General features: G+C 50.9%; 1 protein-coding gene across 9 annotated transcripts in view; it reads right to left on the bottom strand.

Annotated features, from left to right (window-relative positions):
* The window catches only part of LOC125455654 (shootin-1-like), a 45,516-nt gene extending 45,394 nt beyond the window's left edge, over window positions 1-122 (bottom strand). For 7 of the 9 annotated variants that reach the window (XR_009446792.1, XR_009446789.1, XM_059651652.1 and 4 more), the window contains exon 1: window positions 15-122. Coding sequence is in view for 5 of the 9 variants with exons in the window: in XM_059651652.1 (XP_059507635.1) it covers window positions 15-72 (58 nt within the window). In the remaining 4 variants the exon portion in view is untranslated. The remainder of the gene's footprint in view (window positions 1-14) is intronic. The other 2 variants (XM_059651664.1, XM_059651663.1) reach the window with 2 other exon arrangements.
* Window positions 123-14,323: the final 14,201 nt, after the last annotated feature.

Raw genomic sequence — 14,323 nt, 5'->3', positions numbered from 1 at the left:
CAGCGTACACGTACCTGAGAGTCGCACCGAATTAGCATGCTCTCTAATCCAGCTGCAATCACTGTCATCCATCGGAGCGTCGTCCAGCAGACTCTAGAAGAAACACGCAGGATGCTAGGTCACAGTCAGTAGTGTGCAGCTTTGAAGGAAGTGGAAGTAGGAATTTGTAAATGCAGTAGTCACCCATTTCGTACAGAGTGAAGGAAAGACAGAGCGTAATTAAAGAGCTCACAAACAGAGAGAGACACACAAGCCGATGTATAACTACACTACGTCCAGAGAGATAGCACAGAGTGAAACTACACTGCTTCCGGAAGGATAGCAGAGAGTAAAATTACTCTGCTCCCAGAGAGAGATAACGCGTGTGAAATTATACTGAGAGATAATACAAGTGCGAAATTACACAGCTATCAGACAGTGTTAAATTACATTGAGATAACACAGTGTGAAATTACACTGAGATAATAGTGTAAAATTACACTGAGATAACACAGTGTGAAATTACACTGAGATAATAGTGTGAAATTACACTGAGATAACACAGTGTGAAATTACACTGAGATAATAGTGTGAAATTACACAGATAACACAGTGTGAAATTACACTGAGATAATAGTGTGAAATTACACTGAGATAACACAGTGTGAAATTACACTGAGATAATAGTGTGAAATTACACTGAGATAACACAGTGTGAAATTACACTGAGATAATAGTGTGAAAATACACTGAGATAACACAGTGTGAAATTACACTGAGATAATAGTGTGAAAATACACTGAGATAACACAGTGTGAAATTACACTGAGATAATAGTGTGAAAATACACTGAGATAACACAGTGTGAAATTACACTGAGAGAGGTAACACAGTGTGAAATTACACTGTCCCAGAGTGAATCTTATTCAACTCATGAAAGTGTAAACCCTTCAGGCCAGGGATTCCACTCTGGTCTGAAGCCATGCCCCTCACTATTCCAATCTCATTTCCCAGCACTTGGCCCATAGCCCTGTGTGCCCGCACATCACAAGTACAAACCTGAATAATTCTTCAATGTGGTTGGAGTTTGTGCCTCTCCCACCCTTACAAGCAGTGAGTTCCAGGCTCCCACCACCCTCCGGCTGAAAAAATGCTTTTCCTCACATCCCCCATAAACCTCCAGCCCCTTCGCTAAATAATAGTGTGAAATTACACTAAAACATATGCCCCTCCCCTTGTTATTGCTCCCTCCACCAAGGGTGAAATGTTTCTTCTTATCTACTCTAATTACGCACCATAAAGTTTTATAATATTGTTAATCATTGCTAGATGGCACGGTGGCTCAGTGGTTAGCACTGCAGCCTCACAGCTCCAGGGACCCAGGTTCAATTCCACCCCTGGGGTGACTGTCTGGGTGGGTTTGCTCCCACAGCCCAAAGATGCGCAGGTTTAGGGGGATTGGCTGTGCTAAGCTCTCCGTAGTGTTCAGGAGATGTGAAAGTTATGGTGGATTGGCTGCATTAAGAGTAGGGTTATCTGCATTGAGCGGGGTGCTCATCGGACGGTCAGTAAAGACTTGATGGGCCGAACGGCCTCTTTCTGCACTATCAGGATTCAATGATTCAATCTCGTCTGCTCCAAAGAAAATAGCTCCCAATTCAGACCTTATGATGGAGAGAATGCCATCATTGATGAAGCAGCAGAAGATGGTTGTGTCAGGGACACCACCCTGATGAACTCCTGCAGAGATGTTCTGGAGCTGAGATGGTTGACCTCCCACAACCATGACCATGTTCTTATGTAAGTTAACAAAGTGTGGAGCTGGATGAACACAACAGGCCAAGCAGCATCTAAGGAGCACAAAAGCTGACGTTTCAGGCTTAGACCCTTCATCAGAGAGGGGGATAGGGAGAGGGTTCTGAAATAAATGGGAAGAGATTTCAGAACCCTCTCCCTATCCCCCTCTCAGCTTTTGTGCTCCTGAGATGCTGCTTGGCCTGCTGTGTTCATCCAGCCTCACACTTTGTTATCTTGGATTCTCCAGCATCTGCAGTTCCTATTATTTCTGACCATGTTCTTATGTGTCAGGAATGACTCTAACCACCAGAGTGTTTGCCCCCGATGCCCTTTGATTCCAGTTTTGCTCGGGCTCCTTGATGCCACACGCGGTCGAATGCAGCCTTGATGTCAAGGGCTGTCACTCTCACCTCACCTCTGGAATTCAGCTCTTCTGTCCATGTTTGAACCAAGGCTGTAATGAGATCAGGAGCTGAGTGGTCCGGCGGAACCAAAACTGTGTGTCACTGAGCAGGTTATTGCTGTGTAAGCGTATTGATTGGCCAGGCTCTTGGCTGGAGAGAGCACATGTGTCCTTCTCTGAGCATTTCTTATGTGACGGATTTGCCACCGTTCTGTCTCAGTTTCAGCTCCAACACTGATGGTAAAGTGAAAGCCAAAATCACAATGAGGATCTGAACCTTCTGAATAAGCTGTTTTTGATTTCACTTTCCAAATATGTCCTCAAGCTGGAAACAGAATAATCACAGTCGAAATAAGATTCTCTCTCAGTTCCTCAGAAAAAAGCATGATGGCCAGTTTGTGCACAGCAGGGCCCCATGAGCAAATGAATGAGTTGATGATGATATTCATTGAGGGGTGAATCTTGACGTGAAGATGATTATCACTGTATCATCCCTCATCGTGCCCATCCATCTGATTGGAATAATTTGGAGGATTTCTGTTCCTAGGAAACCACAGGAGCATCTCTTAATATCTCTTTCCAACAAGTGGCCCCATTAGCAGAGCCCCATCCCTAGTTGCCCCCAAGAAGATGGGGGTGAGCTAACTGCTTGAACAGCTACAGTCCATGTGCTATGGGTTGACCCACAATGCCCTTAGGGAGGGAATTCCAGGGAATCTGACCCAGTGACAGTGAAGGAACAGCGATATATTTCCAAGTCAGGAAGGGGGTGGCTTGAAAAGGGACCTTGCAGGGGGTGGTGTTCCCATATGTCTGCTGCCCTTGTCCTTCTAGATGGAAGTGATCATGGGTTTGGAAGGTGCTGTCTGAGGATCTTTGGTGAGTTTCTGCAGCGCATCTTGTAGACAGTACACACTGCTGCTACTGAGTGTCGGTGGTGGAGGGAGTGGATGCTTGTGGATGTGGTGCCAATCAAGCGGCTGCTTTGTCCTGGATGGTGTTGAGCTTCTTGAGTGTTATTGGGGCTGCACCCATCCAGGCAAGTGGGGCTATCCCATCACACTCCTGACTTGTGCCTTGTAGATGGTGGACAGGCTTTGATGAGTCAGGAGGGGAGGTATTTGTTACAGTGCTCCGAGCCTCTGACAGACAAACCAGACCACGTAAGGACAACAGATTTTCTTCTTTGAAGGACATTAGTGAATGGGTTTTTATAACAATGATGTTCACCATCTTGGAGAAGAACTTTCTCAAAGAACTCAATAAGGTTAGTGAGGCACGACCTACCCTTTACAAAATCGTGTTGACTATCCCTAATCAAATTATTCCTTTCTAGATGATTATAAATCCTATCCCTAATAATCCTCTCCAACACTTTACTCACAACTGAAGTAAGGCTCACTGGTCTATAATTACCAGGATTATTCCTCCTCCCCTTCTTGAACCTGGGGACAACATTTGCTATCCTCCAGTCTTCTGGCACTATTCCTGTAGACAATGATGAGTTAAAGATCAAAGCCAAAGGCTCGGCAATCTCCTCCCTGGCTTCCCAGAGAATCCTAGGATAAATCCCATCCGGCCCAGGGGACTTATCTACTTTTACACTTTCCAGAATTGCTAACACCCCCTCCTTATGAACCCCAATTGGGTCTACTTTAACAGTCTGTAACTCAGTATTCTCCTCAACAACACTATCTTTTTCCTATGTGAATAGTGACGAAAAATATTCATTTAGCGCCTCTCCTATCTCTTCAGACTCCATGCACAACTTCCCACTACTATCCTTGACTGGCCCTAATCTTACTCTCATCATTCTTTTATTCCTGACATACCTTTAGAAAGCTTTAGGTTTTTTTTAGATTACCTACACTGTGGAAACAGGCCCTTCGGCCCAACAAGTTCACGCTGCCCCTTGAAGCATTCCACCCAGACCCACCTCCCTATAACCCACACGCCTGAACACCACGGACAATTTAGCATGGCTGATCCACCTAGCCTGCACTCCTTTGGACTGTGGGAGGAAACCGGAGAACCCGGAGGAAACCCACACAGACACGGGGAGAATGTGCAAACTCCACACAGACAGTCACCCGAGGCTGGAATCGAACCTGGGTCCCTGGTGCTGTGAGGCTGCAGTGCTAACCACTGAGCCACCATGCCACCCCATTTTCCTTGATCCTACCTGCCAAAGACTTCTCATGTCCCCTCCTGGCTCTCCTTAGCTCTCTCTTTAGGTCCTTCCTGGCTAACTTGTAGCCCTCAAGCGCCCGAACTGAGCCTTCAAGCTTCATCTTTACATAAGCCTCCTTCTTCCTCTTGAGAAGAGATACAACTTCTTTAGTAAACCACGGTTCCCTCGCTCGACCACTTCCTCCCTGCCTGACAGGTACATGCTTATCAAGGACACGCATTAGCTGCTCCTTGAACAAGCTCCACATTTCATTTGTGCCCATCCCCTGCAGTTTTCTTCCCCATTCTATGCTCCCTAAATCTTGCCTAATTGCCTTATAATTGCCTTTCCCCCAGCTATAACTCTTGCCCAGTGGTATACACCTATCCCTTTCCATCACTAAAGTAAACATAACAGAATTGTGATCGCTATCACCAAAGTGCTCACCTACTTCCAAATCTAACACCTGGCCAGGCTCATTACCCAGTACCAAATCTAATGTGGCTTCGCCCCTTGTTGGCCTATCTACATACTGTTAGGAAGCCCTCCTGCGCACTCTGGACGAAAACTGACTCATCTATAGCACTCGAACTAGTGTTCCCAGTCAATATCTGGAAAGTTGAAGTCCCCCATGACAACTACCCTGTCTCTCTCACTCCTATCGAGAATCATCTTTGCTATCCTTTCCTCTACATCTCTGGAACTATTCGGAGGCCTATAGAAAACTCCCAACAGGGTGACCTCTCCTTTCCTGTTTCTAACCTCAGCCCATACTACCTCAGTTGGCGAGTCCCCAAACATCCTTTCTGCAACTGTAATACTGTCCTTGACAAACAATGCCACACCTCCGCCCTTTTTACCATCTTCTCTGTTCTTACTGAAACATCTAAATCCCGGAACCTGCAACAACCATTCCTGTCCCTGCTCTATCCATGTCTCCGAAATGGCCACAACATCGAAGTCCCAGGTACTAACCCATGCTGCAAGTTCTCCTGCCTTATTCTGGATGCTCCCGGTGTTAAAGTAGACACACTTCAAACCACCTTCCTGCCTGCTGGTATGCTCCTGCAACCTTGAATCCTTATTCATGACCCCACTACTCTCAACCTCTTGTACACCGGAGCTACAATTCAGGTTCCCATCCCCCTGCTGAATTAGTTTTAAACCCTCCCAAAGAGCATTAGCAAACCTCCACCCCAGGATATTGGTACATCTCTGGTTCAGGCATAGACCATCCTGTTTGTAGAGGTCCCACCTACCCCAGAATGAACCCCAGTTATCCAGGTATCTGAATCCCTCCCTCCTGCACCATCCCTGTAGCCACGTGATCAACTGCTCTCTCCCTATTCCTCACCTCGCTAGCATGTGGCACAGGCAACAAACCAGAGATAACAGAGATAATGGGAACTGCAGATGCTGGAGAATCTGAAATAACAGAGTGTGGAGCTGGATGAACACAGCAGGCCAAGCCGCATCTCAGGAGCACACAAAAGATGCTGCTTGGCCTGCTGTGTTCATCCAGCTCCACACTTTGTTAAACCAGAGATAAAACTCTGTTTGTTCTAGCTCTAAGCTTCCACCCTAGATTCTTGAATTTCTGCCTTACATCCCCATTCCTTTTCCTACCTATGTCGTTGGTGCTATGTGGCCCACGACTTAGGGCTGCACCCCCTCCCCCTTAAGGATCCCAAAAACATGATCCGAGGCACCACGGACCCTGGCAGTTGGGATGCAACACACCAACCGTGAGTCTCTCTCGTCCCCACAGAACCTCCTATCTGTCCCCCTAACTATGGAGTCCCCAATGACTAATGCTCTGCTCCTCTTCTCCCTTCCCTTCTGAGCAGCAGGGAGAGACTCTGTGCCAGAGACCTGTGCCCCACTGCTTTCCCCTGGTAAGTCATTCCCCCACAACAGTATCCAAAACGGTATACTTGTTATTGAGAGGAATGGCCACAGGGGATCCCTGCCCTGCCAGCCTGTTCCCTTTCCGTCCCCTGACCGTAACCCATCTACCTTTATCCTGTACCTGAGGAGTGACTACCTCCCTGTAACTCCTCTCAATAACCCCCTCTGCCTCCCAAATGATCCGAAGTTCATCCAGCTCCAGCTCCAGTTCCCTAACACGGTTTCCGAGGAGCTGGGGTTGGGTGCACTTCCCGCAGATGAAGTCGGGGGGACGCTAGTGATGACCCTTACCTCTCACATTCTGCAGGAGGAGCATTCAACAGCCCTGACCTCCGTTCCCACTGTTCTGAATTCCCAAAAACAGTCTATTGGAAAAAAAAACTAGCAACGTTACCAAAATCGGTGCTCAGAGCCTTTTTTTTTGGTTAGAGGAGGAGGATGGGTGGGAGACACGACCTGAGTAGTGTTTTGGGTAAAGCAACCACCCAAATATATTACCTCACTCACTCAGCTGTCCCATGTCCGCTCCTGCTCAGCATGCGCCTTAATCCAGCAATAATGCTTTCATTGGCTTTCATTGGCAGGGGAATTGAGTTTAAGAGCTGTGAGGTTATGCTCACATGATAATGGATCAGTAGCTGGTGCTATGATGTTGTGGCCATAACAGAGACATGGGTTTCTCAGGGGCAGGAATGGTTGCTGGATGTTCCAGGGTTTAGAACATTTAAAAAGAATAGGGAGGGGGGAAAAAGAGGAGGGGGTGTAGCACTACTAATCAGAGAGGGTATCACAGCTACAGAAGCCTCCATTGTCGAGGAAGATCTGCCTACTGAGTCAGTACGGGTGGAAATTAGGAACAGCAAGGGAGTAGTCACCTCGTTAGGGGTTTACTACAGGCCCCCCAATAGCAGCAGGGAGATTGAAGAAAGCATAGGTCGACAGATTTTGGAAAAGTGTGGACGCAGTAGGGTTGTTGTAATGGGTGACTTTAACTTTCCTAATATTGATTGGAACCTCCTTCGAGCAGAAGATTTGAATGGAGCTGTTTTTGTAAGGTGTATTCAGGAGGGTTTCCTAACGCAGTATGTTGACAGGCCGACGAGGGGAGAGGCCATTCTAGACTTGGTGCTCAGAAACGAGCCGGGGCAGGTATCAGATCTTGTGGTGGGAGAGCATTTTGGTGATAGTGACCATAACTGCCTCACATTCTACATAGCTATGGAGAAGGAGAGGATTAGGCAGAATGGGAGGATATTTAATTGGGGAAGAGGAAACTATGATGCGATTAGACATGAGTTAGGAAGCATGGACTGGGAGCAATTGTTCCATGGTAAGGGAACTATAGACATGTGGAGACTGTTTAAGGAACAGTTGTTGCGAGTGATGAGTAAATATGTCCCTCTGAGATGGGCAAGAAGGGGTAAGATAAAGGAACCTTGGATGACGAGAGCGGTGGAGTTTCTTGTGAAAAGGAAGAAGGCAGCTTACGTAAGGTGGAGGAAGCTAGGGTCAAGTTCAGCTAGAGAGGATTACACGCAGGCAAGGAAGGAGCTCAAAAATGGTCTGAGGAGAGCCAGGAGGGGGCACGAGAAAGGCTTGGCAGAACGGATTAGGGAGAACACAAAGGCATTTTACACTTATGTGAGGAATAAGAGAATGGTCAAAGAAAGAGTAGGGCCGATCAGGGATAGCATAGGGAACTTGTGTGTGGAGCCTGAGGAGGTAGGGGAAGCCCTAAATGAGTTTTTTGCTTCTGTCTTTACGAAAGAAACGAACTTTGTAGTGAATGAAACCTTTGAAGAGCAGGTGTGCATGCTGGAATGGATAGAGATAGACGAAGCTGATGTGCTGAAAGTTTTGTCAAACATTAAGATTGACAAGTCGCCAGGCCTGGACCAGATTTGTCCTCGGCTGCTTTGGGAAGCGAGAAATGAAATTGCTTCGCCACTTGCGAAGATCTTTGCATCCTCGCTCTCCACTGGAGTCGTACCTGAGGACTGGAGAGAGGCAAATGTAATTCCTCTCTTCAAGAAAGGAAATAGGGAAATCCCTGGCAATTACAGACCAGTAAGTCTCACGTCTGTCGTCTGCAAGGTGTTAGAAAGGATTCTGAGGGATAGGATTTATGACCATCTGGAAGAGCATGGCTTGATCAAATGCAGTCAACACGGCTTTGTGAGGGGCAGGTCATGCCTCACAAACCTTATCGAGTTGTTTGAAGATGTGACTAGAAAAGTTGATGAGGGTCGAGCTGTGGATGTGGTGTATATGGACTTCAGTAAGGCATTTGATAAGGTTTCCCATGGTAGGCTCATTCAGAAGGTCAAGAGGAATGGGATACAGGGGAACTTAGCTGCTTGGATACAGAATTGGCTGGCCAACAGAAGGCAGCGAGTGGTAGTAGAAGGAAAATATTCTGCCTGGAAGTCAGTGGTGAGTGGTGTTCCACAGGGCTCTGTCCTTGGGCCTCTACTGTTTGTAATTTTCATTAATGACTTGGATGAGGGGATTGAAGGATGGGTCAGCAAGTTTGCAGACGACACAAAGGTCGGAGGTGTCGTTGACAGTGTAGAGGGCTGTTGTAGGCTGCAGCGGGACAGTGACAGGATGCAGAGATGGGCTGAGAGGTGGCAGATGGAGTTCAACCTGAATAAATGTGAGGTGATGCATGTTGGAAGGTCGAATTTGAAAGCTGAGTACAGGATTAAGGATAGGATTCTTGGCAGTGTGGAGGAACAGAGGGATCTTGGTGTGCAGATACATAGATCCTTTAAAATGGCCACCCAAGTGGACAGGGTTGTTAAGAAAGCATATGGTGTTTTGGCTTTCATTAACAGGGGGATTGAGTTTAAGAGTCGTGAGATCTTGTTGCAGCTCTATAAAAGTCTGGTTAGACCGCACTTGGAATACTGCGTCCGGTTCTGGGCGCCCTATTATAGGAAAGATGTGGATGCTTTGGAGAGGGTTCAGAGGAGGTTTACCAGGATGCTGCCTGCACTGGAGGGCTTATCTTATGAAGAGAGGTTGACTGAGCTCGGTCTCTTTTCATTGGAGAAAAGGAGGAGGAGAGGGGACCTAATTGAGGTATACAAGATAATGAGAGGCATAGATAGAGTTGATAGCCAGAGACTATTTCCCAGGGCAGAAATGGTTAGCAGGAGGGGTCATAGTTTTAAGCTGGTTGGTGGAAAGTATAGAGGGGATGTCAGAGGCCGGTTCTTTACACAGAGAGTTGTGAGAGCATGGAATGCATTGCCAGCAGCAGTTGTGGAAGCAAGGTCATTGGGGTCATTTAAGAGACTGCTGGACATGCATATGGTCACAGAAATTTGAGGGTGCATACATGAGGATCAATGGTCGGCACAACATTGTGGGCTGAAGGGCCTGTTCTGTGCTGTACTGTTCTATGTTCTATGTTGCAGCTCTATAACACTCTGGTTGGACCACACTTGGAATATTGTGTTCAGTTCTGGTCACCTCATTACAGGAAGGATGTGGAAGCTTTAGAGAGGGTGCAGAGGAGATTTACCAGGATGCTGCCTGGACTGGAGGGCAGGTCTCATGAGGAAAGGTTATATGAACAAGGGTTTTTTCATGAGGGGCACAGATAGAGTGGATAGGCAGAGACTTTTTCCCAGGGTGGGAATGACTATTATGAGGGGATATAATTTTAAGGTGATTGGAGGAAGGCATAGGGAGATGTCAGAGGTAGGTCCTTCATACAGAGAGTGGTGGGTGCGTGGAATGTGCTGCCGGCAGTGATGCTTGTTCCTGCTTTCGGAGCCTCTGTGCTGGGGGGTTGGGTGGGTGTGGGTGAGAGGTGTTGATGTGGAAGTGGTAAATGACAAGTTTACAGGAAAAGGGAAGTGACAGAGACCAGACTTACCGAGCTCACGTCGAGCTGCTGTTAATTAGAAGCTCGGGATTTGGCCCGAGGTGGTGACGCTGAGTCCCTGTGGATATTGTTATCGCGAGCGGCTCAAAGCAATCCTCACGGCCGCATGATACCAGAAACTGCACTGCCCATTGCACAGGGGCAGGAGGGAGGCCATTCTGCCCGTCGAGCGTGTAACACAGGGGCAGGAGGGAGGCCATTCTGCCCCTCGAGCGTGTAACACAGGGGCAGGAGGGAGGCCATTCTGCCCCTCATGCGTGTTACACAGGGGCTGGAGGAGGCCATTCAGCCCCTCGAGCGTGTTACACAGGGGCAGGAGGGAGGCCATTCTGCCCCTCAAGGATGTAACACAGGGGCAGGAGGGAGGCCATTCTGCCCCTCGTGCGTGTTACACAGGCGTCGGAGAGAGGCTATTCTGCCCCTTGTGCGTGTTACACAGGGGCTGGAGTAGGCCATTCTGCCCCTCGTGCGTGTTACACAAGGGCAGGAGGGAGGCCATTCTGCCCCTCATGTGTGTTACACAGGGGGTGGAGGAGGTCATTCTGCCCCTCGTGCGTGTTACACAGGGGCAGGAGGGAGGACATTCTGCCCCTCGTGCGTGTTACACAGGGGCAGGAGGGAGGCCATTCTGCCCCTCATGTGTGTTACACAGGGGGTGGAGGAGGTCATTCTGCCCCTCGAGCGTGTAACACAGGGGCAGGAGGGAGGCCATTCTGCCCCTCGAGCGTGTAACACAGGGGCAGGAGGGAGGCCATTCTGCCCCTCGAGCGTGTAGCACAGGGGCAGGAGGGAGGCCATTCTGCCCCTCGAGCGTGTTACACAGGCGTCGGAGAGAGGCTATTCTGCCCCTTGTGCGTGTTACACAGGGGCAGGAGGGAGGCCATTCAGCCCCTCATGTGTGTTACACAGGGGGTGGAGGAGGTCATTCTGCCCCTCGAGCGTGTTACACAGGGGCAGGAGGGAGGCCATTCTGCCCCTCGTGCGTGTTACACAGGGGCAGGAGGGAGGCCATTCTGACCCTCGTGCGTGTTACACAGGGGCAGGAGGGAGGCCATTCTTCCCCTCACGCGGGTTACACAGGGGCAGGAGGGAGGCCATTCTGCCCCATGAGGTTGTTACACAGGGGCAGGAGGAGACCATTCTGCCCCTCATGCGTGTTACACAGGGGCTGGAGGAGGCCATTCAGCCCCTCGAGCATGTTACACAGGGGCAGGAGGGAGGCCATTCTGCCCCTCAAGCATGTAACACAGGGGCAGGAGGAGGCCATTCAGCCCCTCGAGCGTGTTACACAGGGGCAGGAGGGAGGCTATTCTGCCCCTCGAGCGTGTTATGCAGGGGCTGGAGGAGGTCATTCTGCCCCTCGAGCGTGTTACACAGGGGCAGGAGGGAGGCCATTCTGCCCCTCGTGCGTGTTACACAGGGGCTGGTGGAGGCCATTCTGCCCCTTGTGCGTGTTACACAGGTGCAGGAGGGAGGCCATTCTGCCCCATGAGGTTGTTACACAGGGGCAGGTGGAGGCCATTCATCCCTTCAATCCTCTTCCACTGGAATAGGAAGAGGCCGTTGCGTCTCTGGCAGTTGTTACATGTGGCTGAATGTCCTAAATCTGCTGCTCTTCCTTCTGGTGTTAGGACACTCTCTCTCAGTCAGAGTGTGGAATAGCACAGGCAAACTCTACAGGCCCTGCAGCTCCATAAGTGACACTCAGAAGCTCAGTCTGTCAGCCATTCAGCCCACTCAGTGCTGGTGTGTTCCTGACCTCGGTTCAGCCAGCTTCACCGCCTTGGTCCCGACCTATCAGCGCGACAGAGGCGATGGGTCCCGACCTATCAGTCCGACAGGGGCGATAGGTCCTGGCCTATCAGTGCGACGGGGGTTATGGGTCCTGACCTATCAGTGCGACAGAGGCTTGGGTCCCAACCTATCAGTGCGACAGGGGCGATGGATCGTGACCTATCAGTGCGACAGAGGCGATGGGTCCCGACCTATCAGTGCAACAGAGGCGATGGGTCCCGACCTATGAGTGCGACAGGGGCGATGGGTCCTGACCTATCAGTGCGTCAGAGGTGATGGGTGCCGACCTATCAGTGCAACAGTTGCAATGGGTCCCGTCCTATCAGTGCGACAGGGGCGATGGGTCCCGACCTATCAGTGCGACAGAGGCGATGGGTCTTGATCTATCAGTGCGACAGGGGTGATGGGTCCCGCCCTATCAGTGCGACGGGGCGATGGGTCCCGACCTATCAGTGCGACAGAGGCGATGGGTCCCGACCTATGAGTGCGACAGGGGCAATGGGTCTCGACCTATCAGTGCGTCAGAGGCGATGGGTCCTGACATATCAGTGCGACAGGGGCGATGGGTCCCGACCGATCAGTGCAACAGGGGCGATGGGGCCCGACCGATCAGTGCGACAGGGGCGATGGGTCCCGTCCTATCAGTGCGATGGGGCGATGGGTCCCGACCTATCAGTGCGACAGAGGCGATGGGTCCCGACCTGTCAGTGCGACAGAGGCGATGGGTCCCGACCTATCAGTGCGACGGGGCGATGGGTCCCGACCTATCAGTGCGACAGGGGCGATGGGTCCTGACGTATCAGTGCGACAGGGGCGATGGGTCCCGACCGATCAGTGCAACAGGGGCGATGGGGCCCGACCGATCAGTGCGACAGGGGCGATGGGTCCCGTCCTATCAGTGCGATGGGGCGATGGGTCCCGACCTATCAGTGCGACAGAGGCGATGGGTCCCGACCTGTCAGTGCGACAGAGGCGATGGGTCCCGACCTATCAGTGCGACGGGGCGATGGGTCCCGACCTATCAGTGCGACAGGGGCGATGGGTCCTGACGTATCAGTGCGACAGGGGTGATGGGTCCTGACCTATCAGTGCGACAGGGGCGATGGGTCCTGACCTATCAGTGCGACAGGGGCGATAGGTCCTGACCTATCAGTGCGACAGGGGCGATGGGTCCCGACCTATCAGTGCGACAGGGGCGATGGGTCCCGACCTATCAGTGCGACAGGGGTGATGGGTCCTGACCTATCAGTGCAACAGAGGCGATGGGTCCCGACCTATCAGTGCGACAGGGGCGATGGGTCCTGACCTATCAGTGCAACAGAGGCGATGGGTCCCGACCTGTCAGTGCGACAGAGGCGATGGGTCCTGACCTATCAGTGCGACAGGGGTGATGGGTCCTGACCTATCAGTGCGACAGGGGCGATGGGTCCTGACGTATCAGTGCGACAGGGGTGATGGGTCCTGACCTATCAGTGCGACAGGGGCGATGGGTCCTGACCTATCAGTGCGACAGGGGCGATGGGTCCTGACCTATCAGTGCGACAGAGGCGATGCGTCCCGACCTATCAGTGCGACAGGGGCGATGGGTCCACACCTATCAGTGCGACAGGGGCGATGGGTCCTGACCTATCAGTGCGACAGGGGTGATGTGTCCCGACCTATCAGTGCAACAGAGGCGATGGGTCCTGACCTGTCAGTGCGACAGAGGCGATGGGTCCCGACCTATCAGTGCGACGGGGCGATGGGTCCCGACCTATCAGCGCGACAGGGGCGATGGGTCCTGACGTATCAGTGCGACAGGGGCGATGGGTCCTGACCTATCAGTGTGACAGGGGCGATGGGTCCTGACCTATCAGTGCGACAGGGGCGATGGGTCCCGGCCTATCAGTGCGACAGGGGTGATGGGTTGGCCTGGATTTAACCTTCTCGCTGGAAAGTGGAACTGAGATTTGTTTGAACTGGCTTACTTCCTCTCACATTGCGTGGAGTTTACAGAGTCCTAACCAATGACCAACAGCACGGAGAGGCCGAGGGAATAGCGTACAGGGAGCTCGGGAGGCTCAGGACAGGCCTGGTTTGAGGGGCAAAGAGTGCTGAGGGAATTGAGTTTTAATTCTCATCAGAAATCACTTCTTGAACTTCTGCTGAATTATAAAACTTCACTCAGTGTGGTTTAATGCAGTTTGTAACACGACAGACCCACTCTCTCACACACACACACACGGACACGCACGCACACAGACACACACACGCACACACATATGGACACATGCACACGGACACACGCACACACAGACACACACACACAGACACAAACATACATACACACACACACACACACAAAGACAGACACAAACATTCATACACACACATGCAC

The sequence above is a fragment of the Stegostoma tigrinum genome, chromosome 1 (assembly GCF_030684315.1).
Source record: "Stegostoma tigrinum isolate sSteTig4 chromosome 1, sSteTig4.hap1, whole genome shotgun sequence".
NCBI classification, from domain to species: domain Eukaryota; kingdom Metazoa; phylum Chordata; class Chondrichthyes; order Orectolobiformes; family Stegostomatidae; genus Stegostoma; species Stegostoma tigrinum.
Note: the sequence above shows the minus strand (reverse complement) of the source record. Positions and strands in the feature narration are given on the sequence as shown.